The 22553-nt window shown below is 46.9% G+C and overlaps 2 protein-coding genes and 2 long non-coding RNA genes across 4 annotated transcripts; 2 read left to right on the top strand and 2 right to left on the bottom strand.

Annotated features, from left to right (window-relative positions):
* Positions 1-763: 763 nt before the first annotated feature.
* Positions 764-2516, bottom strand: LOC130518957 (troponin I, slow skeletal muscle-like). The gene is made up of 7 exons (XM_057021929.1): positions 2433-2516; positions 2044-2082; positions 1729-1770; positions 1495-1626; positions 1337-1426; positions 1066-1248; positions 764-995 (listed from the first exon to the last, which is right to left on the bottom strand). Exons 1-7 carry the CDS (start codon positions 2499-2501, stop codon positions 894-896), a joined length of 657 nt encoding a protein of 218 aa, XP_056877909.1. The 5' UTR covers positions 2502-2516; the 3' UTR covers positions 764-893.
* Positions 2517-4624: 2108 nt separating this feature from the next.
* LOC130519049 (uncharacterized) lies at positions 4625-5788 on the top strand. The gene is made up of 3 exons (XR_008948208.1): positions 4625-4898; positions 5359-5541; positions 5612-5788. It is a non-coding gene; the product is annotated as an uncharacterized LOC130519049 (long non-coding RNA).
* Positions 5789-7949: 2161 nt separating this feature from the next.
* Positions 7950-8902, bottom strand: LOC130519209 (uncharacterized). Its single transcript, XR_008948254.1, has 2 exons — positions 8761-8902; positions 7950-8231 (listed from the first exon to the last, which is right to left on the bottom strand). It is a non-coding gene; the product is annotated as an uncharacterized LOC130519209 (long non-coding RNA).
* On the top strand, positions 8828-21306 carry st8sia1 (ST8 alpha-N-acetyl-neuraminide alpha-2,8-sialyltransferase 1). Its single transcript, XM_057022407.1, has 5 exons — positions 8828-9230; positions 15813-15957; positions 17887-17996; positions 18195-18287; positions 18350-21306. The coding sequence occupies exons 1-5, from the start codon at positions 9052-9054 to the stop codon at positions 18828-18830; spliced, it is 1008 nt and encodes a 335-aa protein (XP_056878387.1). The 5' UTR covers positions 8828-9051; the 3' UTR covers positions 18831-21306.
* Positions 21307-22553: the final 1247 nt, after the last annotated feature.

Genomic DNA, 22553 nt, shown 5'->3' with positions numbered 1-22553 from the left:
CCACTCGGGTGAGCTGACGAGGTCAAACCGGCTGCGAATCAAGACTGGAGCTGATGAAAGAGCGGCGAAACGGCCCGAGTGCGTGAGAAAGGTGTAAGAGTGGCGCTAAATGCACCATCTGAAGGGGGGGGTCACGTTGGACTCAGCGTCTGATGAAACACATCAAAACTACCATCAACTACCACAACCTCACAGCTGACAGCCATGCTATTTTTGGATTCAAGGATTCTTATTGCCCCTTAGCATGCTAATCGTTAGCATCATTAGCAAATGAGCCAGACGGGCAAGTTCACCGAATTTGTATTGCGATGAAGTTCTAGGCTGCCTACATTTTAAATCTCAACTTTTAATCACGTTTATGGCTCTGGACAACCTGCGCGGGCGTCGAGCGCCGCCATGTGGCCGCCGCGGGGTGGTGCAGTGTTCTGGTTCCGAGTGTCCCGGATTGGCTGCAGCATCACCGCCTGTGAATGCAACTGTAACTTAGTGGTGTTGACAGGGAGGAAGGCTGGAAAACACATCTGGGAATTCTGACCTATGCAACGAGCTTCAGTGTATATATAGACGAAGAGCGCACACACACACACACACACACACACACACACACACACACACACTACCCCCCAACCCTCATCTTTTGTCCCTCCGGACCGTTAATTTGCCAGAAGGGTTGTGCAGATTCCCCTGACGCTTTACAACCCCGCAGGTATGTAACCTTATGCTTCTTTCTTCACTAGCCCCCCCCCCAAAAAGCCAAAGTGCATCCCAGACTGCAGCGCCGCGTTTATTCTGATCCGTTCGAATTTGCTAAATGCAGCGTGACAAAACAAAAAGCTGGCATTCATTTCAAAAAATGGGTGTTTGCGTCCAACGCTTTCAGAACCAGGGGGGCCTCACTGCCCGGCGCCGCCTGTGTCGAACATCTTCTTGCGGCCCTCCATGCCTGACATGGCCTCCACGTTCTTCCGCCAGTCGCCCACCTCAGAGGTGAGAACCTGAGGAAGAGGAGGAGACGAGTCAGGAAAAGGCTGGAGTGGACCTACATGGGGGGGGGGGGCTCGGTACCTTGTCCTGCTTGACGTCCTCCTTCTTCACAGACTTGAGGTTGGCCCTCAGGTCCATGGAGCCTTTGTGCTTGGAGCCCAGGAGGGCCCTCATCATCTCATCCGCGGACACCCTCACCTTCCTCAGGGCCGGCTTCTTGAACTTGCCTCCTAAATCCTGGATTTTTAGCTTCAGTTCATGGATCTGACGTTAAAAAAAAAAAAAAGAAACCCCACAGTGAAACGCCTGCGCTAACATCGGGAACTTCAGCCGCCTTTGAGGGTCCACCTACGTCATTGTTGTGCTTCTTCACTTTGGACTCGCAGTCGTACCGCTCCTCGTCCACCACCTCGATCTTGGAGTGGAGCTGCTTGCACAGGTTCTGAGGAGAAGTGAGCGGAGACGGAGTCAAGGCTGCTCTCATCGACCCCCCTCGCCCTGTGGCTCTACCTGAAGCTCCTCCATCGACATCCCTGACACCTGCAGTGGGGGGATCTTATCCCCAAGGTAGCGCACCTTCTCCTCCTCCCGCTCCTGCTTCTCCTGCTCCAAATCCTCGCAGGCCTTCGTCAAGAGGAGCTTCTGCTCGAGAGGAACACGCAGCGGAAAATGCTCAGAAAACACGTCCGTTCGACCTCAGCGGGACTTTAAGGAGCCATCAACAGGCTCCTACTCATCTCTCACCTTGAGGGAAAGCTTGCGAGAAGCCGTAATCTTCGACTTTGGCTGTTGAAAGAAAAGTCAGAGCTGCAGTTTGGGGGCTCTCGCATTTTCTAAATCGGACCATTGTAGCGTCTAATGTCTGAAACACCGCGCGGGAGACAGATTGTCGCGGCTCGCATGGCGATAAGGCTTTATTATTAGGATGGAGTCAAGAGGAAAAGCTCTCCGGGATGCTGATAACGCCCCTGACAGATGAGCGGTGCCAGGTCTCTGACATGTGCGGAAGGTCGGCGGGCCCCTCCCTCTCCGTGCACGGAGGATTAACGCTGGACTCACCTTTTCACCCTTGTTCATGTTTCCGGATCTGTCAGCCTCCTGAAACCCCAAACGGAGACAAATGAGCCCCAACACAAACCATTCTACTACATTTCTGTTCTGTTCTGTTCCGCAGCTTTGTTTCTCCTCGGGCTCGCTGCCCTCGTAAAAGAGGATTTAGCAACAAACCCATGAGGGAAAACAGGTCGAGGGGTGTAAAGAAGCATGCGAAAACAGGGAAACTGAGTCGAAAGTCCAGGACTTAATGAGAAAGATTCTCCTGAATACTCTCGGAGCTGATCTTCTCCTCCCAACGCTCATCCCTAAGAACCTCTCTTTATCCTTTGTACACGTCTGACCACCAAAATCGATGCTAAAAGACCATTAATGCTGAGATAAACACCTCCTACCTGCCAGCGAATGTCTTCTGAGCGACCGATGAGGACTATGAGCAGCGCCGCGACGTGTGGAGGGAGCATATAACGCCCGGCCCCAGGAATGTGCTGGCACGGGACCAGGCATTAAATATCTCCTCCCCGATACGGTGGACAGCCGCAGAGGGCAATAATAAATAATGAGGCATCACTCTGATAGCGTCTCAGGAGAGATCCCACCTCCTCCCTTAAAGGTTGAGATGAAAACATTATCAAATAATAAAGAAAAAAACCCTGTTTGCCATCATAATTGTTGTTTTAAGCTGCAGAACATGTTTGCTGCCCTCTAGTGGTTTGCTGAGGTACTGAAATAGCCCCAGCCTCCTATGAAAGAGGTCAGATTGTCCTGCAGTCAGCCACAAGGGGGTGATAGCGATACTTTGATCTTTCTTTGGGGGAAAAAAATCACCTGTGTTTAGTTTTAATGTGAAAATATGTCTACGCTGCCTCTGCATTTGATCAAGCTAACATCGGGCACGTTGGTGGATTAAAGGTCAGCGCCGCGTCCCGACCCCATTCTTGTCCGGCTACACAGGCGTTTTGCTCTTACATCTGCTGTCAACAATTTCTTGACCTCAGTGAATCAAGATTTCCGAGCATGCGTGCTAATCTCCCCCTGAGCCCTGACACCGACACTGCAAATCACTTAAACCCCTGCAGCATCGGGTTCTTCTTTCCAGCGGCTCATGAGACGCCGGGCCGCGGCCAGTTCAGACGCCGGAGGCGTTTTTGGTGAATCCAGAATTAACCACAAGGACACTCTCAGCGTGGAGGTCTGCGGAGATTTTCCTTGAGTTATTAAAAGCCTTAAAACCCTGGAAAACTGTCAAATGTGACTATAAAAGATGTGATTAGTTGAGCCAAATAATTGCTGCTCCTTCCTGCAGTCGTCTTCCTGCCTCAAAACAACAGCCTGGCTATAAAAGAAGATGTGGGGGCAACAAATGTTCTGCCATCTTTTTTTTTAATCTTTTTTTTTTTTTTACCCCGTCATCCTCAGCAGGTGGGGCAGCTATTTCTGATGTAACCTGAAGCCTGTTCTGCAGACACACACACATGCACACGGGAATAAAATAAAACAGAAGCCTTGGTATGGCTGTGTCCGTGATGCGCTTTGTTCTACCACCGCTGGCATGAAGGTGATGGATCCACGTGGATCCAAACAATCCGACGTTCTCTTACGGTTTCTTGTTTACCTGACCTCGGGATCTTCTTCAGATGGTTGTTGTGGACAGACAAGCAGCTGATTCATAAGTGGTCAAGTGACCGAGGATGGCATCCCTCTGACCGCTGGCACAGCCTCGATGCTGGCTTCCAAGTTTTCCATTAAATAAAGCACTTGTCTCTATAGGAGAGAAAGCAGCTGTGCAAGGGACTGGGGAGACTTGTGTATGTTTGATGTTTTTGCGTGTGAAATTCGAGTTTGCGCTTCAAAAGTCTGTACACAACAAATGCTTTGTGCATTGTATTGCCAACAGTAATGTTTAAATGGACAAACGGCCTTTTCCTGCAATCATTTAAAGTCTTCTGGTAATAAAGCAGAGCTTTAACACAAATGTGTCAGTTTGTTTTTTATCAGAAGTGGAGCCGGTCAAAGTTGGTAGTTCGCATTATGTCCACCAGAGGGCGGCAGAGTATTTCTAATGAGTCTTCCTACTTTCTACTGAGTTCTGCTGTTTAATGGAAAGAAAACATCGTTTCGGGTCTACACTTTTGTGTCTATATATATCTATACGTGCGAGTGTTGAATGGTGGCGTTTTGTACATACAATTTACAGAAATTATGACGGTGCAACAACGTTACTCTTTCTTGTGAAGTTCGTTTTGAATCCAAGAGGGGGCAGTAAACACTCGTTCAGGTGCTGCTCTTCAAGAAAGGTGACTTGGAACACGTGATTTTCACAATGACACTTGGTTTATTTTATTGTTTTCATCAAACCCATATGATCCATACCCAATCCTTCCAACAAGTTTCCTCAAAAGTAGATGATCAACTGCTTTAGGACACAAAGGAAACAATGTTGGCTTTGCTTGATAGAGACGTTGTGACTCTGTTATAATGACTATTTGTATATTTTGTTTATATTTATTTTCTTCAGAAGTCATAAAAATCTAGATGTAACCTTAAAGTATTTTTTTTTTCGCTTTTATTTTGAACTTCCTTTTCCGTCCTAGCTGGCATCAATCATTGACAACTTGACGGAAGCACCAGCTGCACTTTGGAGGGGGGCGTTGACAGGACGCGGGGGGGTGTCTGGTGCCTTTCACCTGCAGCCACAGACTTCTGCAGGAGGCCTTGGAGAGACGAAGGTGACCTGGTAGGGCGCGGGGTCCGAAGAGAAGGGGGCTCATGATTCCTCCAAATGCGCGGTGAAGCCATCCAACAGTTTGGCTGAAGCAGCCACTCGATTTCCACTTGCTCTGAGTACACGGAGCATTACGGTAAAGCGCAGCTGCACAGCGAGAGCTTTTTTTTTTGCATTTTTGGAAAATCCTTTGTTATTATTCGATGGTTCCACTTCGAGGTGATAGGACGCGGCCCTAGAAGACCCCGCACTCAATTTCAGAAAATCCCGATTTTGCATTACAACATTAAGTTCCTCCAAATGTCGAGATTGTGTGCGATAATGTACTTGAAATCAAATTAATATCTTGGGAAAATCCCCCGTTATGACTCGAAGATTCCACTTCAGTTTGGTAGAACACCACCTCAGAAGACCCTTCAGAAAAAATCAGAAAGTTCTGAGCTAACATTTCAAAAAAAGCCCTCCAAATGACTGTGTAATGTTCTTGAATTCACATTAACAGTAAATCTAAACTTAATGTAGCCACATAATTAATGGGTATGTGCCTGGTGGCTGAGTTTCTCTCCTGCGTCCCTGTTGCCATGGTTTCCCAGCAGGTGTGCGACATGCCGCCGATTGCACCTGGTGTAGCTGATTTGTGGCCCCTGAGGGCCTGTTGATCTCCCTTTCTCCTCTGGCAAAGCTGCGGTGTCCCCGTGGGGCCGTGGTGGCTCCAGTTCAGTGTGGTGTGTTTGGCTTCCTCCTGAGCAGCTGCCATCAGCTACAGTAAATAGATGCAGGTAAGATGTGTCATCATTTTGGCGTTTTCTACCATTTATGGCATTAACAGTTGGCTTTGTTTCTTTTTAGAGTTGCCGGGAGTTGGCCCCCGGTTGTCCTGCCTGGCCTCTTAGCTTTTGTTTGCTTTTCTTAGCGCCGTTTCCATGTCGTCGCAAAGCAGCATCCCTGTTTCTTCTTGGATATCCTTGTTTTAGCATATTGAGCAGTGGTTTAAAGTCCTATTAAAGCTCTGTAGGTTTTCCTGGGTTTGTGGTTTGGGTTTGCAGCGTTGTGTGTTGTTATTTTGGTAGATTTCTGTTTGCGTTATTGGTGTTTAAAGTTGTAGTGACGTCTGCCACAGCTCGTCAGCCTCTCCAGCTGAATCCCCGGAGGGTTGCAGTGCCCGCTGGACCTCACCATGCGGATCATTTGAAATTGAAATTCCACAATGAACCCAATGAAATTATTTTATTGATTAATAAAGGTCGATTCACTGCACATCGGGCCTGTTTTCATTTGCATGGGTGGTCTTCAGGAAACCCTCAAGAAGGTAAAGGTTGAATTTCCAACGTTCCAACAAGACCATAAACCCTAAAAATGCAAAAACAGAAACACTCTTTATTTTAAGGCCTCTTGTTGTGGTTTGTGTGTTGTGTTGAGCGTGTGGCAATGTTGGTTCAAAAAATGAAAAAATTACCTTGCAGTTAAGGTCATTTCATCTTTTGTTGGATGTTAAAGTTTAGATTTTTACATTTGTTTAATTACTCGTGCCGTGATAACTGGGAATGTCGTTACATTAATGCCATTATTAAAAACGAAGTCCATTCCAACGCGTCATGTCAACGTTTGAAGGAGCTTTATTTTGAAAGGCTCCATCAGAAATTTCTGAAATTGAATGAAGGGTCTCACTCGTTCAGGTGCTGCTCTTCAAGAAAGGTGACTTGGAACACGTGATTTTCACAATGACACTTGGTTTATTTTATTGTTTTCATCAAACCCATATGATCCATACCCAATCCTTCCAACAAGTTTCCTCAAAAGTAGATGATCAACTGCTTTAGGACACAAAGGAAACAATGTTGGCTTTGCTTGATAGAGACGTTGTGACTCTGTTATAATGACTATTTGTATATTTTGTTTATATTTATTTTCTTCAGAAGTCATAAAAATCTAGATGTAACCTTAAAGTATTTTATTTTTACGCTTTTATTTTGAATTTCTTTTTCCGTCGTAGCCGGTATCAATCATTGACAACTTGACGGAAGCACCAGCTGCACTTTGGAGGGGGGCGTTGACAGGACGCGGGGGGGTGTCTGGTGCCTTTCACCTGCAGCCACAGACTTCTGCAGGAGGCCTGGAGAGACGAAGGTGACCTGGTAGGGCGCGGGGTCCGAAGAGAAGGGGGCTCATGATTCCTCCAAATGCGCGGTGAAGCCATCCAACAGTTTGGCTGAAGCAGCCACTCGATTTCCACTTGCTCTGAGTACACGGAGCATTACGGTAAAGCGCAGCGGCACAGGGAGAGCTTTTTTTTTTGCATTTTCGGAAAATCCTTTGTTATTATTCGATGGTTCCACTTCGAGGTGATAGGACGCGGCCCTAGAAGACCCCGCACTCAATTTCAGAAAATCCCGATTTTGCATTACAACATTAAGTTCCTCCAAATGTCGAGATTGTGCGCGATAATGTACTTGAAATCAAATTAATATCTTGGGAAAATCCCCCGTTATGACTCGAAGATTCCACTTCAGTTTGGTAGAACACCACCTCAGAAGACCCTTCAGAAAAAATCAGAAAGTTCTGAGCTAACATTTCAAAATAAAAGCCCTCCAAATGACTGTGTAATGTTCTTGAATTCACATTAACAGTAAATCTAAACTTTATGTAGCCACATGATTAATGGGTATGTGCCTGGTGGCTGAGTTTCTCTCCTGCGTCCCTGTTGCCATGGTTTCCCCGGCAGGTGTGCGACATGCCGCCGATTGCACCTGGTGTAGCTGATTTGTGGCCCCTGAGGGCCTGTTGATCTCCCTTTCTCCTCTGGCAAAGCTGCGGTGTCCCCGTGTGGCCGTGGTGGCTCCAGTTCAGTGTGGTGTGTTTGGCTTCCTCCTGAGCAGCTGCCATCAGCTACAGTAAATAGATGCAGGTAAGATGTGTCGTTTTCTACCATTTATGGCATTAACAGTTGGCTTTGTTTCTTTTTAGAGTTGCCGGGAGTTGGCCCCCGGTTGTCCTGCCTGGCCTCTTAGCTTTTGTTTGCTTTTCTTAGCGCCGTTTCCATGTCGTCGCAAAGCAGCGTCCCTGTTTCTTCTTTGGATATCCTTGTTTTAGCATATTGAGCAGTGGTTTAAAGTCCTATTAAAGCTCTGTAGGTTTTCCTGGGTTTGTGGTTTGGGTTTGCAGCGTTGTGTGTTGTTATTTTGGTAGATTTCTGTTTGCGTTATTGGTGTTTAAAGTTGTAGTGACGTCTGCCACAGCTCGTCAGCCTCTCCAGCTGAATCCCCGGAGGGTTGCAGTGCCCGCTGGACCTCACCATGCGGATCATTTGAAATTGAAATTCCACAATGAACCCAATGAAATTATTTTATTGATTAAATAAAGGTCGATTCACTGCACATCGGGCCTGTTTTCATTTGCATGGGTGGTCTTCAGGAAACCCTCAAGAAGGTAAAGGTTGAATCTTTCCAACGTTCCAACAAGACAATAAACCCTAAAAATGCAAAAACAGAAACACTCTTTATTTTAAGTCCCCTTGTTGTGGTTTGTGTGTGTTGAGCGTGTGGCAATGTTGGTTCAAAAAATGAAAAAATTACCTTGCAGTTAAGGTCATTTCATCTTTTGTTGGATGTTAAAGTTTAGATTTTTACATTTGTTTAATTACTCGTGCCGTGATAACTGGGAATGTCGTTACATTAATGCCATTATTAAAAACGAAGTCCATTCCAACGCGTCATGTCAACGTTTGAAGGAGCTTTATTTTGAAAGGCTCCATCAGAAATTTCTGAAATTTAATGAAGGGTCTCCCGCGGTCGTGTGCTGCCGATCTGAAGCAACACGGTGATGAATTTTACGCAAAGATCTTAACGTGGTTTCATGACATTTCATTACTTGTTCTTCGTGTCTTTCTCTTTAATTATATAACCAACACTTATTTTGACACGAATACTATCACACTCACTACAGGAATGTCGTGCAGGAGAAAACGCTTCCATCTCTGTGCCGCTGTGCTCGGTCTTTACCGTAATGCCTCGTGTATACGAGCAAGCGAAAATCCAGTGTCTGCTGACTCTACTGCTTCTGTGGAACTGTTGGATGGCTTGACCGCAGTGTGTGCGCGCCGCTCCATCATAGACACAGAACCGGATTTCCAGACGAATGCGCACGCCAGAGTAACGGACTGACTTGGGGTTCTCCATTTCTGCCCTGTGTGATGGTTTCCAGTGGAAGGAAGGAGACGGGAACGCGTTTTGCTGCGCCGCTTTCGACGCGCCTGTTATTTTGAGCCGCAGATAACGAGAAAGTGGAAGAAGATGTTGGCGCGATGCTGCCGGGGGAAGCTGTCGGTGTGGGCCGGCGTGTGCGTGCTGGTTTTGTGCTGGTTTTACATTTTCCCAGGGTACAGACTCCCGGCCGACAAAGAAATAGTGGATGAGGTGCTGCGGCAGGGGGAAGCGTGGCAGAAGAACCAGACGGGCATCGATTTGTACAGGTTAGTTTCAGGCTGCTGTGACTGAAAACAGTCCCCAACTGGCCCCTCTTGGATTAAAACCAACCTGCGGGGTGTCTCCAGACGTCCTCCCCCGTGCGTAAAACCCGCTGGATCAGCAGGATGCTTCCAGTTCCCCATCATTAAGTCGGTCTCTATGCAGAGTGACACTGCCCTCAGTCCTGCTGCAGTCTTGGCTAACTGCGAGGGCGCTGCAGACAGGTCTCCATGGTAATCTGATTAGTGATCAGTTCATGTCACGGAGATAAAGCCGCGTCATAGTCAACCGAGAGGTTTGTTGGAACATCTGCTGTGAAGCAGAGGTGTCATCGGCGCCTCTACATCCTGTCATGTGATATATGTTGTTGGATCGCAATACCTCCCGTATGTAGCTGCCGATCCGCGTGTTCGTTGAATGAAGACTCCGAGAAGAAAAGTACCAATTTCGAAATGTATTTGACAATAGAACCAATTCCAGATACAAATATTACAGAGCTCCGGGCCAGTTCATAACCCTAACAACAACAGAGTTAATCGTCAGGGCACGAAGTCTGACCCCCTAACTATCCCTTGGCCCAGTCCTTTATAGTCACACACATGCAAATTCACAATGTCCATGCAATCCAATCCAGATCCCCCGCTGAGATGTCCCCGTCCTCTTCCTCCAGTCCCACTTGTGTTGGTAGAGTTCTTCTCTTCCATTGTTTTCCCAGGTGGCCAGATCCCATTCTTCATGCAAATGTGATCATCATCAACCCCCCTGATGTCGCATTTACAATGAGTGTTTGACACCTCCTGCCTGACTGGCTCCTGAGATAACAATAGAACAAACAACAATCCTGCAAATGGAATGTCTCTGTTTTTATTACATTTACCAATGAGTCTACCTTGCCTAACTTCTAAGAGAAGACAGAAACATATGGTGAAACACATAACAAGATAGACAATTCTCAACAATCCCCCTTTTGGCCTAGCCTAAGCTAGGCCAATACAAACAATTCATTGACAACTCCTCTTGATGTAATGAAGAATAATAGACGTTTAATCATGATGCCATCGTCTTTAGATGTTCCTCAATCCGTCCAAGCGTTCTCTGTGAATTACCTGCTGGGGTACATTGATTCCAATAATACCAGTGTTAGGGTTAATGTGTTAGGGTGTTAGTATGTTAGGGTTAACAAGTAATGTTCGCTCTGCAACTTCAAAGTGGCCCGTCCACCTGTGCCCTGACCACTTTGCTTGATGACTCTCAGAAGAACCCACTCAGCTGTGTGTGGAATTCCTGGATCCTTACTGACTGGTTACAGAGGTTGCCTGTTGGGAGAAAACTGAGAGAGTCGTTTTTAGTTGACCAAAATAAAATCTACATTTCATAAAAGTGCTGGGCTGGCCTATGGATTGTAAATCTCTATTCTTAAAATGAGTTCCATTGTCAGATCTAATTTGTTTGGGAAACCATGTGCCGGATTAATCAAAAATTTAATAACGCTTTTTGCCTCTTCTACTTTTACGGGAACCGCCTCTGGCCAGCCAGTGTATGCATCCACTGCGACCAAGAGGTATCGGAACCTATTGACCCTATCTAACATATCAGTGAAATCTATAATTTTCTTGCCCATTGGGGCAACTGGAAACTTTATTCTCTGCATCATTCGTGGTTTCCCGCAGTGTGTCAGGCCGTGGGCCTCTTCCAGCGCGGCATCTAACAGACCGGGCGGGAGAACAGGTCTGCCGTCTGGGACCCGCCAAATTCCTTCAACTTCCACAGCCCCCCTTTTCCTTCCAAACCGAAGAATTTCCTGAACCGTTTTCTCTGCCATCAACAAACTGAAACTTGGTTTATAACCTGCTGCCTTCCTTGCTGCCTGATCTGCCGCCTCATTACCTTTTCCCTCTAAAGAGTTCTCCTTGCCGTGACCTTTGCATTTTATGACTGTGACCTCCGCTGGTTCCACGAGTGCCTGTGTCAGTTGCCTCATCTCTGCTTCATGTTTTATAGGTGTGTGTGTGTGTTATGTGTGGTGCAGTTAAAATCCTGTCCATCCTGGTCTGTCTAAGTGAGGTCATGGTGAATGCTGCTGAGCTGACCAGTGATACCACACTATGTGTTGTAAGTACCGTCAGAGCGTGACCCATCACTAAATGTGCTGTTTCTTGTAAAAAAATTTCTACCCCTGCCACATGCCTTACACATGGTGGCTGCCTGTTTTCAATGGGGTCCAGTATTATACTTGCATCCATTAATACTTTCCTGTCACCCCCTTTTTTCTGAAAGAGAACACCATTTGCTGTATGTTCTCCTTCAGAAACATCCAAAAAGAAAGTATCTTTATAATCTGGAACTGCCAAATGTGCAGCTGTGCTGAATGCCTGTTTAAGTACAATGAATGCTTTCTCTCCCTCAGTTGTCCATGTTAACCGGGCTGTCAAATCACGCATTCCCTGTTCATTCACCATTGTACGTAGGGGCGTAGACTTTTCTGAAAATGCAGGAATAAAATGTCTATTATATCTTGCGAGACCCAGAAATGACAACATTTCCTTTACAGTCTCTCATACCACTCATTCTGTTCAGCAGTAAAGTCAACCTGCGCAGCCACACCTTCAGGCCCAACACACAAACACGGTGATGTAATCATCCAAAAATTTCCTTCTAACTTTTCTCTAAACGCATCCTGATAGACCTCATTATTCCCACGGTCGTAAAATAGGGTGACATGATAGGGATCAACTGGCGGGCAAAAGGACTTAGCATCGACAACCAGGGCCTCCAGCTCTGAAACAATGCCACAACACCGACACCGGGTGAGGTCTCCGGCTCAAGTTCTCCCCAATAAATGTCGGCCCACACCCCTGTTCTGGAGAGGGTGTCGGGCTCATCAGCATTTGTCCCCTCACACCTTGGTGTGGAATACAGCAGTTTAGTTTTAGTCCATTAGGAAATTGCACCACCAAACCTTTGTCTCCACACAGAATTGCTGCTCCTGTCCTCACCAGGAGATCTCGTCCCAACAGGTTGATAGGGCAATGTGGTGAAATGACAAAGGGGTGCAATACAGTCTGTCCAGCAAAATGAGTCACTAATGGCACAGAAAATGGCAGTCTCTCCGGGCTTCCTGAGAACCCCACAAGGTCGACGGTGTCAGATGAGATCGGTTCCAGTGATAAATTCCATTGGATGGTGGAACACTGCCTGGTACCTCCGGGTAGTTGCGATATGGACAGTCCCTTTGCCAATGACCATACCCTTTGCAGGCGTGACACTGATCTCGGCCTAAGTACCCGCCTATCAAGCCGTATCCCTGCCTGCCGCGTCTCCCACACATGCCTCCCCTTGGACTGACCCAATACGGGTTTATCGGAGCAAAATCTTGTTGCGGACATAACTGATCTGGCTGCACCTGCCGAGGAAACTGCTGAACCATCTGTTTCTCTTCCTTTTGTTTATCATTAAGCTTTTTCAGTGCTTCATCTAACTGCATTTTTAGGAGCTGTTCCTGGGCTGTCATCACCTCCTCTTTCTTTCCCTGTTGTTTAGCTTTAAATGTGTTGATGTGGTGTGAAAGATGTCTCTCCCAGACATCTGCCGTGCTGCCTGGAAGGTCAGGATTTCCTTCCATGGCTTCTTTCACTAACTGTGGAAGTCCTAAAATTATGGCCTGATGGAACAAAGTGGTGTGTAGATTATCTGAACCAGGATGGCACCCTGTGGCACACATCCATTCCTCTTTACACCTCGTAAGGAATCCATGTGCCGACTCACTTTCCTCCCACTTAAATCTTAAATTCTGCATTGCTCCTGGAGATATTGGAAATACCTGTCTCATAGCTTCACCAACCCTGGTTGCACAAGGCCCAAAACGTGCAGCATTAGGTCTATCTTTAATGCCTGCTGCTACCTCAACTTTATCCAAATCCCAAGAGAGAGACTTGTCTCCCTAGAATTCCTCTAAAGTCTCCCATCGCCAGCTGCATGCTCTGTGTTAAGCTAAAAAGTCTGGACATCCACTTGCCGCCTCCCTCTGCGGGTGGGGGCATCTTATCCACTAAACAATTGATGTCTGTAATTGCAAATGGAATATATACCGGTTCCTGTCCTCCTCTTTTCTGTATCAGAGGGGCCTGTAGCTGCGGCATTCCTGAAACGGGCCCCTTACTCTGCGTGTGTATTTGACCCACCTCCTCATTATTTATGGCCCCTGTCAACGGTTCACCTCTATACTCACACTCACTCTCTTCCCATAATTCTAATTCACAATTCCCCATACTTGAACCCTGATCCTTTTCATATAATTCTGTCTGAGGATGAACATGCTCCTGATGCTCCAATTCCCCAATAAATGTAGCCGGAAGTTTGAAGGTGTCTGTCTTATTCTCACTCTCCTCTTTATCACTGCCATAAATCAATCTTGCCTTCTCCTCCCTGCGCTCAGCCCTGGCAAATCCTCCTGAGGGATCAACTCTTTTCGCTTGTTTTATATGATTGCTAAGTGTTTTAAAGATATTTAATGTAGATTTTTGACTGTCCTGTTTTTTAAATATAGTTTGTTGGGAGATTTTAGGGCAACCCACCTGAACTTCCTCTCTAAATTCATTTTTTCCTAACTTATCTCCAACCTCTTTCTGTCTCTGTTTGATCCTTCTAACCTGTCTCCAAAGTTCACACACTGTCTCACGTAACTCCTGCAGTTCTTCATCTCTGTCCACATCTAACTGACCACTGTTAATAGTCAAAATTGGCAATTGATATGGGGGTGGGGAAGAGGTAGTAGGTAATGATGGGTAAAGAGTGGTGTTAAGTGTCAGTGTCTGGTTTAGATCTTTTAATAAAGGCTTCTCTACATTGGGCACTCGTGTGACCCTCCCAGATCTGAAATAGTGCACCGCTGCACATGCCACAGCCACAACATGTATCCTTCGACGCTTATCTTCTAACTCCTTACCCTGTTTTTTCCATGATTTTCCTGCTATAAACCCTAATTTTGGATTATCCAAATGATCTTGTAATCTAGTGTGAATTTCTGACTCCCACTTACACAATGCTTCAGCTAAATTAACCTTCACCTCTGGAGGGGGAAGTATCTTCTGCTTCTGAGCTTCCTTCCACAACTTTTTTATTGCATCCAATTCTCTCTCCCTGTCCTCTTCTTTGATGCCACTCACCACCTGATCAAGAGTCCACTTCCACTGTTCTTCCACAGACCGAGGATAGGGAGAACATTCTCCCTTATCCCAGCACAATTTACCACATTCCAGTTCCATCTTTAACTATGCTCCCAAGTGAGATTGAATGTGAATGACTCCAACGGTCAACTCAATGCCTCAGTGAAACAAGCTTCTAGATCAAACGTCTTTGATCCGGTTCCACTCTGGGGGTTAATTCCCAAGGACAAAGAGCCTTTTAATTCACGTTCACTCTGGCACTTTTCCAACCCACACAAAAACACAAATCTCGGGCGTCGGGAGTGTCCGTCCCGTCAACTGCACTCCGAGTCCAACCCAAATCTTTTTGATATACAGTGCACTGCATACAGCAATACAGCACTGTACTAGCTCCGGTTTACTCTAACCGTCTATTCCCTGTTTTCTCAACAGTACTTCCGGACTCTAACCGTCTATTTTCCGGACTCTAACCGTAATTCTTAACGGACTCTAACCGTACTTATTTACGGACTCTAACCGTACTTATTTCAGTCGTTTCAATATTTGTATCTGGAATTTATAACTAGGACACTTCAATTGACAGTGACGACAAATTTTTGGAAATTGCCAATATGCAGAGCTTGATTAAACAGGTGTCTGCTTACCTTTATTAGGGATCCCTTTGTCGTCAGTTGTCCTCCGAAGTGACCGTTGTTGAATTCTCTGCCTCAGATGACTTCTCTCTTCATCACGTCGGGGTCACCAAATTGTTGGATCGCAATACCTCCCGTATGTAGCTGCCGATCCGCGTGTTCGTTGAATGAAGACTCCGAGAAGAAAAGTACCAATTTCGAAATGTATTTGACAATAGAACCAATTCCAGATACAAATATTACAGAGCTCCGGGCCAGTTCATAACCCTAACAACAACAGAGTTAATCGTCAGGGCACGAAGTCTGACCCCCTAACTATCCCTTGGCCCAGTCCTTTATAGTCACACACATGCAAATTCACAATGTCCATGCAATCCAATCCAGATCCCCCGCTGAGATGTCCCCGTCCTCTTCCTCCAGTCCCACTTGGTGTTGGTAGAGTTCTTCTCTTCCATTGTTTTCCCAGGTGGCCAGATCCCATTCTTCATGCAAATGTGATCATCATCAACCCCCCTGATGTCGCATTTACAATGAGTGTTTGACACCTCCTGCCTGACTGGCTCCTGAGATAACAATAGAACAAACAACAATCCTGCAAATGGAATGTCTCTGTTTTTATTACATTTACCAATGAGTCTACCTTGCCTAACTTCTAAGAGAAGACAGAAACATATGGTGAAACACATAACAAGATAGACAATTCTCAACAATGTGCATCACATTCTGGCTGTCTCGGTGCCAGTGTCTCAGGCCCAATTCACTAATCACCTCTGCCTTTGGTTCCACGCAGGAAGCTGCTGACAGAGTGCTGCGACCCGCCGAGGATGTTTGCCGTGACCAAGCAGAACTCTCCGCTGGGGAAGGTCATGTGGTACGACGGCGAGTTTTACCACTCGCACACCGTCAACAACGAGACCTACCCGCTCTTTGTGCAGGTAGGTGGAGGCCGACGTCCGGGAGGAAGAAACCTCGGCGTGGTCTCCTTCAAGTGGTCGGATTTGGCAGTGTAGCCCTTAAAAAGGTCCCTCTGACCCTTCAAATGCCCTTTTACTTCATCGCCCTGCACAGAAATGACAGAAGTTTCTCTAATGGACCCTTAATGATCATTTTGTAGATTCCGTTTGACCTTGTCGATGGAGACAACTAGTCCTTCAACTCAAAGCGGCTCTCGTGCCATTCCCCCCATACAACCTCTGTAGATAAGAGGGTTTAAAGCCTGGCAAAAACATGGGGGAGGATGTGTCTCAGTGTCCTTCCTGAGTCACTTCCCATATCCTTTGCATCTGCAGAACAAATCACGCCGCAGGAATGGACGGAGAGAGCACAATTGCGCCTCTGTACATGTCTATATGTATGCAGATAAGGGCCCGACGCCTGTTTTTGAGTGTGTGCCTGCATGTGTATGAGGCCATTTGTGCCTGCAAGCAGAACAAAGTGAGAGAATTCTGGTGGAAGCGCTGGTTGTGTAACCGTCTCTCGAACCACAAAAGATGGGAGCAGAGTTAGCCGCAGAGATCTCGGTTCATGTCCGTGGTGACTGCCTGACCCTAATTTGCAGTCGCGAGCAGCGCCTGTTCATTAGTGTAGGATGCGGGTGGTGATGGGTGAAAACTGGGTTACAGACACAGACTGGTTCCTTGCTGATTGTTTGTTTGGGAGACAAAAGAAACCATGTAGGATTGTGGGTAATTATCATGATTTTGCTGGGTCCAGCTTTGGCTTGAACCGAGGCTGTGCGCATAGATGGACCTAGGTGTTTACCGCCCTCTAGTGGTGAGGTGGAGGGACGCACCTGGATGGTGGTTTCGGTGTGTTTTCACCGTATTTTCTTTGAAACAGGGATCAACAGGGATCTGAACGGTCATGATCTACTTGCATGTCAGCGTGATGATTTGACAGGCCAGCATTTCCTGTTATCATCCTTTCTCCTCCAGTCATGGATAATAATTACTCTGTGTGAGACCAGTAGCTTGTAGCAGTGGGACATTTTCCAGCACCAGAATGTAGAGAGTTACCCTGCCCGTGGTTACAATGGCACATTTAGTACTCCGCCATCCTGCTAGCCTCCAGCTAACTCGTGGGGCCTATTTCCAGTAGCAAGACTGTCATCTTGTTCCCTGAAGAAAGCTAACTACTCGGTAGATGAACTCAAGCTGCCCTACTGTTAATATGTGGCCTCTGAGCCACCAGGCCTGTGATTGCAGGTCTGAGCTCAAGCCGGCATCCTGACGTCACCACGCCCGTCTGCCAGTTTGGGCTTGGACACTAAATTGCCAGTTGGCTCAGCGGCCCAAACAAAGCACCCGTACAGGCTGTTTACCAAACAGTTTAGTAGAATCCAACAAGCTCCCTGGAACATCCAGGTGGAAAAGCAGCAAGGGAGAACCTGCGCTAACTTTGAAGAGTTCAAGCTCTTCCGTCCAAGTGTACTGTTAGCAGTGTATTGTCCTCTGACTCAGCTTTCTGGCACGGTCCAGAAAAAGCCTTGAGGCAAGGAGGTGTGTGTGTGTGTGTGTGTGTGTGTGTGTGTGTGTGTGTGTGTGTGTGTGTGGTGTGTGTGTGTGTGTGTGTGTGTGTGTGTGTGTGTGTGTGTGTGGTGTGTGTGTGTGGTGTGTGTGTGTGTGGGGGGGGGGGGGGGGGGGGAATAATGGGCACAATTGTTTCTGCCATCTCACTTACTCCAGGCTGTCTGTCAGAATGCAGGGGACCCTGGAAGGACACTTTGGCTCTGCGGTGGCCTCAGTGACGGCTTAAATTCCATCAAATCCAACCTGGAGTTGGAGAGAAAGCTTCATAACAGGATGTGAAGTTGTTTTAACGTGCTAGTCTGCCGTATGCTAATGGAGGCGTCCCGTTCCTCTCAGGAGAACCCGCTGCAGCTGCCCTTAAAGAAGTGCGCGGTGGTCGGCAACGGCGGCATCCTGAGGGGAAGCAAGTGCGGAAAGGACATCGACCGGGCTGACTTCATCATGCGGTGAGAAACGACGAGCCCACACACGTACATAATCTCCACAGCAGCTCTGAGCTGGACAGACCTGGTGCTGGAGATGGTGGGAGAGGGAAAATTGGTTTGTGGGGAGGACAGGAGCATGCTAAAATGGGAGGGGTTTGTGCATTAATAGTGCATGAAAGTTGCTATTTCTCGTTATGTTTGTGTGCTTTTTGCTCTTAGGTGCAACCTTCCGCCACTTTCAAAGGAGTACCTGGAGGATGTTGGAACCAAAACCCATCTGGTTACAGCCAACCCCAGCATCATCGAGAACAGGTAAATGGGTCATCCGAGCACGGCCGGGTTGGATGTTCGTCCTGGTTAACTGTCTGTGTCAGATTTCAGAACCTTCTCTGGTCAAGGAAACACTTTGTGGACAGTATGAAGGTCTACGGTACCAGCTACATCTACATGCCGGCGTTCTCCATGAGCCCCGGGACCAACCCGTCACTGCGGGCCTACTACGCCCTGGCCGACGCCTCCGCCAACCTCACCATGCTCTTCGCCAACCCCGAATTCCTGCGCTCGGTGGGCAAATTCTGGAAGGCCCGCAATGTGCACGCCAAGCGCCTGTCCACGGGGCTCTTCATGGTCAGCCTGGCGCTGGCGCTGTGCAAGGAGGTGACGGTTTACGGCTTCTGGCCCTTCGCCATCGACCTGGACGAGCAGCCGGTCAGCCACCACTACTATGACAACATCCTGCCCTATAAGTGGTTCCACACCATGCCGGAGGAGTTTGTCCAGCTCTGGCATTTGCACAAAAGCGGCACGCTGCGCATGAGGGTGGGACGCTGCCCCCCCGAGGACGGGGGGAGGTAGAGGAGGCACGGCCCACCGGGGGAGGCTCTGTGAACTGATTGGTCAGTGAAGCGGGAGGAAGCTGTGGAACAACATTGGGTGAGGGTTTTTCCTGCAACAGCCTCCCCCCACTAATCCCTCATTTCCATGTGAATATAACAACCGCCCCCCCCCTCATCAACATCAGCGCCAGACTCTGCTCCGGCGTAAATTATTCCTATGTCGATGACTGAATGGCAAACAGCATCTGGGACTAATGACGGTGAGAAGAAGAGGAGTGTCTGTATGATGGGGGGGGTTGTTTGTTTTTTTGTTTTTTTTACATGTACTGATTGATATTTGCACTGTAAAGGAAATGTCCATGGATTTTACAGTAAAGCATGTACAGTAAAGCTTCCCTAACGCCGAATCACCGTAATAAATTAATCAAGGAAAACTGGAATTTACCCTTTTAACACAACAGCCTTGACTCCACTCAGCACCGAGCTACCTGGGGGTGGAAGTCCGGCTACATTTGGACTACGCTGGGCCGGTTCTAGACGAGCTATGGCGCGCACGTGCATTTAATGTAATCGCCCCCCCCCCTCATGGGCCTTTGTGAAACAGAGACAAAAGGGAGTTGAGGGCCAAGGGGGGGTTGGGAGCAATAAAATGCACTGAAAGACTGAAATGAGAACAAAGGAGATGATGGTGAAGCCTGAAAGGGACTGAAATCTGATGGAGAGGAAAAGGCTGGCGGAGGGAGAAGCTCGTGCGCGCTCCTCTTCAATCAAGCCTTTGATTGGCGTTCTCTAGTGCCAAATAGAGCTTTCTTTCTTTGAAATGGAGTGCCGAGCCTCTAGTAGTCTAGAATATTGTCAAGTTGCACTAAAAGCCTTCAGTGAGATGGGAAGTTTTTGTCTTTTTATTTATTTTTTTACTTTATCAGCAGTATCAAGTGTTAGCATTGGGCGAGCAGCACCGACAAACATCCCTGGAAAGCTTGATTATTGCAAAAATTGTTTAAATCTGGCGTTGTTGCCCACAGCCGTCACTAATAAGGCATCAAAAGCTTTTTCAGGTTGAGAGAATGATTCTAAATGTGGAGTCATGCTAGAGGGAATGCCAGAAAGTGTTATTTTTAAGGGTTCGTCCCCATTTGTTCCTTTCACTCTTTGATTCCATCTTCAAAGAGTATCTTGGAGCAGATGAGCTTGCATGTAAACTACTTTTTCCCCCCAAGATGTTGTTAAAAGACTGATAAATGGAACTGAATTACTGATTGTTCATGGGAGTCACAGAGCACTAAAACCATTCTATATATGGCGGTAATGACATTTACACTCATATTATGGTTTGTGCTGCATGTTCAAGACATAAATGCTTTACGATTTCAGTCCCAGTCACATCTGGTTGTTTAGGACAGCACCAGTTTCAAATTTTTTATGAATTGTCATGTAAATATTGGTTCGCATAATGAAATGTTACTTCTCATTTTCAACACCAAAACCCAGCATCATTGCGTACGTTTCTAAGGAGTGTATGTGAATTTCTGTATTTTTAAGCATTCTTTCATATTTTCAGAAATCCACAATATTGTAGGTCTTGGATAACAGAGTGGCGTTAGCATAGCTTACCATAACTGTGCTCATGCTAGCCCTGCTGTAGCGTGTTGCTGTTTACTGGAATTTCGTACATTTTGTAAGTGTTGATTGCGGAAATCGTAATCAAAAGGAAGTGTTCAGGTGTTCCGTTCCGAATTATTTTACAGAAGGAAATAATTTTAATGTATTTTCTGTTTTTTATATAAAGAGGTTTTGTTAAAAAACATTAAAGCAAGATTGAATTAAGGGTTGCCTCAGAATGCTAATACACCTCTTCAAAGGTGCCCAAGACATTTTTAAAAAAAAAAAAAAATACATTTTCAGATGAAACAGGACAGAACTAAACAGAATCTGACGTTTCCATGGCAGCATCCTTCGCTCCTGCCATCACGCTGATGTCTTTAACAGAACATATTGGAGTTTTCTTTTTGAAACTGTAATAAAATACCCTGAATTTGCAGAGCTGCTGTCGGTGACCACGCTGTCCTGGAAGGATCATTCAGCTTGTTTTTGTGGTCATGAGTGGGGATTAACTCCACCTGCACTTCCTGTTTTCCAGAAAATGTATTTTAAAAAATGTCCAGGTGTCTCCAGGGTCCCCACTCGATCAGATCCCTGTCCCGTCCCCCCACACCGGCCCACCTCTCCCCAATCGCGTGTTGGAGTCCTGTGATGCTGGAAATATGCATGTTTATGTGACTTATGTGATACCACGGAGTGGGCGGGCCTAATAACCTACACTGTAGCCTCTCACCAAGGGACAAGGACGAGGCTTATCTTGTTTATGTTTTGGTTTTTTACTTTGTTGTCAAAAAAGCAGCCTTCCGACCATGAAACAGGGAATGGCTTGGATGAGCCTTGGTTGTGCTTTAGCGGACATGCTAACAACACAGAATAAAGACCAATTTAGCTGCTTGGTTTGTTTCATTTGAGCCCATAATTAAAGAGGTGATGGTCACCCGTTTGGCTCGGTCCATCATTTGTCCCAAAGACCTGCGTCGCGAGGTGTTAGCTTACCAAAGCCTCCCATTATAACCAAAGTGACTCACGTTTCACTCTGCACCACAAGATGGGGAAAGAAATGTCCTCTCGGGAGCAGGATCGGCCATATGGGCGTCTTAGTGCCCTGGTTCAGAGCCGGCTGCAGAGCATTCAGCAGCTCCGACAGCGGCCCCAAAGTGTTCCGCGGCAGAATGAAACATGATATGTTCGCCTTTTTTTTGTTTTTTCATCTAATTACCAACACGGAGAGTTGACCGCGAGCCGGCAGATTTCCCCCGACCACTTCCCTCAAATCCAGTCATGAATGTGGATAAATTCATGATCCGGTTCTAGTTTGTTTTTTTTCCCCCCCCTTGCTGATCCAGATCACAAATGTAAAGGATGGAGTAGCAACACACTTTTATCCAGGCTGCTGCAGACGGTCCTAATTGCTAAAAGCAGAGGATCTAACTCCATATATTGTTGGGTCTTTACCTTTCTTATTAGCCCTTTAAATGAGGTGAAAATGTCTGCAGGTGTGACTGTAAAAGTCCCTTGAATCCTTGAATGAACAGCACTCAGATCACACATCATGACCAATGATGGTCATCCCTGTGTCACAGCGGCTGAGTCGGCACATATCTATTTTTAGCCCTCTCTGTGGGTACGGGTCATGCACATGGCCTGAGCAGCCTGCACGGTGCTGAAAAGAGGCCGCTGGGGCGTCCAGATTCAAACCGAGTCCCCTACCGGTGCCCGGTGTCAGCTCTCATACATCCAATTAGGGCACCGAGCTGCACTCCTACATGCTCTGTCCCAATTGCACCTTTTTCTGGTGTTTGCATTTTGTAGGACTAATAAGAGGGGGCGGTAGGAGGTGAGCAGCTCCAGGAATGTTTCATTCCACAAAAGTGAAGAGTTAACACTCTGGATCTGCTGTTTTAGCTTCAGCTGTCGTGTGTTTTCAGCGGTAATGTGTTTGTTTGACAGCCCATGGGTTGTGTGTCCCTCATCAGAACGTATGAGCCAGAATGTTCCTCTTCCTCCCTCTCTGGTGGCCTGCCATCCCCACCCCCTCGGTGCGATCCATAATGTATCGTGTAGCCAGCAGAAAAGCCTCTAGGAGGGAATTTTGGAGGTGACTCAAGTGGAGGCTAATGAATTTCCCGGACTGCAGAGG

The sequence above is a fragment of the Takifugu flavidus genome, chromosome 22 (genome assembly GCF_003711565.1).
Source record: "Takifugu flavidus isolate HTHZ2018 chromosome 22, ASM371156v2, whole genome shotgun sequence".
In the NCBI taxonomy this organism is placed as follows: Eukaryota; Metazoa; Chordata; class Actinopteri; order Tetraodontiformes; family Tetraodontidae; genus Takifugu; species Takifugu flavidus.
The sequence above is the reverse complement of the archived record's forward strand: the minus strand, read 5'-3'. Positions and strand labels throughout refer to the sequence as shown.

Coding starts and splice junctions, on each gene's coding strand:
- LOC130518957 (XM_057021929.1), bottom strand. CDS start 2,501: ATGCTCCCTCCACACGTCGCGGCGCTGCTCATAGTCCTCATCGGTCGC. Junction 2,083..2,432: donor CAGAAGACATTCGCTGGCAG/GTAGGAGGTGTT, acceptor TTGGGGTTTCAG/GAGGCTGACAGATCCGGAAA. Junction 1,627..1,728: donor CTCGCAAGCTTTCCCTCAAG/GTGAGAGATGAG, acceptor CCTCTCGAGCAG/AAGCTCCTCTTGACGAAGGC.
- st8sia1 (XM_057022407.1), top strand. CDS start 9,052: ATGTTGGCGCGATGCTGCCGGGGGAAGCTGTCGGTGTGGGCCGGCGTG. Junction 9,231..15,812: donor ACGGGCATCGATTTGTACAG/GTTAGTTTCAGG, acceptor GGTTCCACGCAG/GAAGCTGCTGACAGAGTGCT. Junction 15,958..17,886: donor CCTACCCGCTCTTTGTGCAG/GTAGGTGGAGGC, acceptor CGTTCCTCTCAG/GAGAACCCGCTGCAGCTGCC.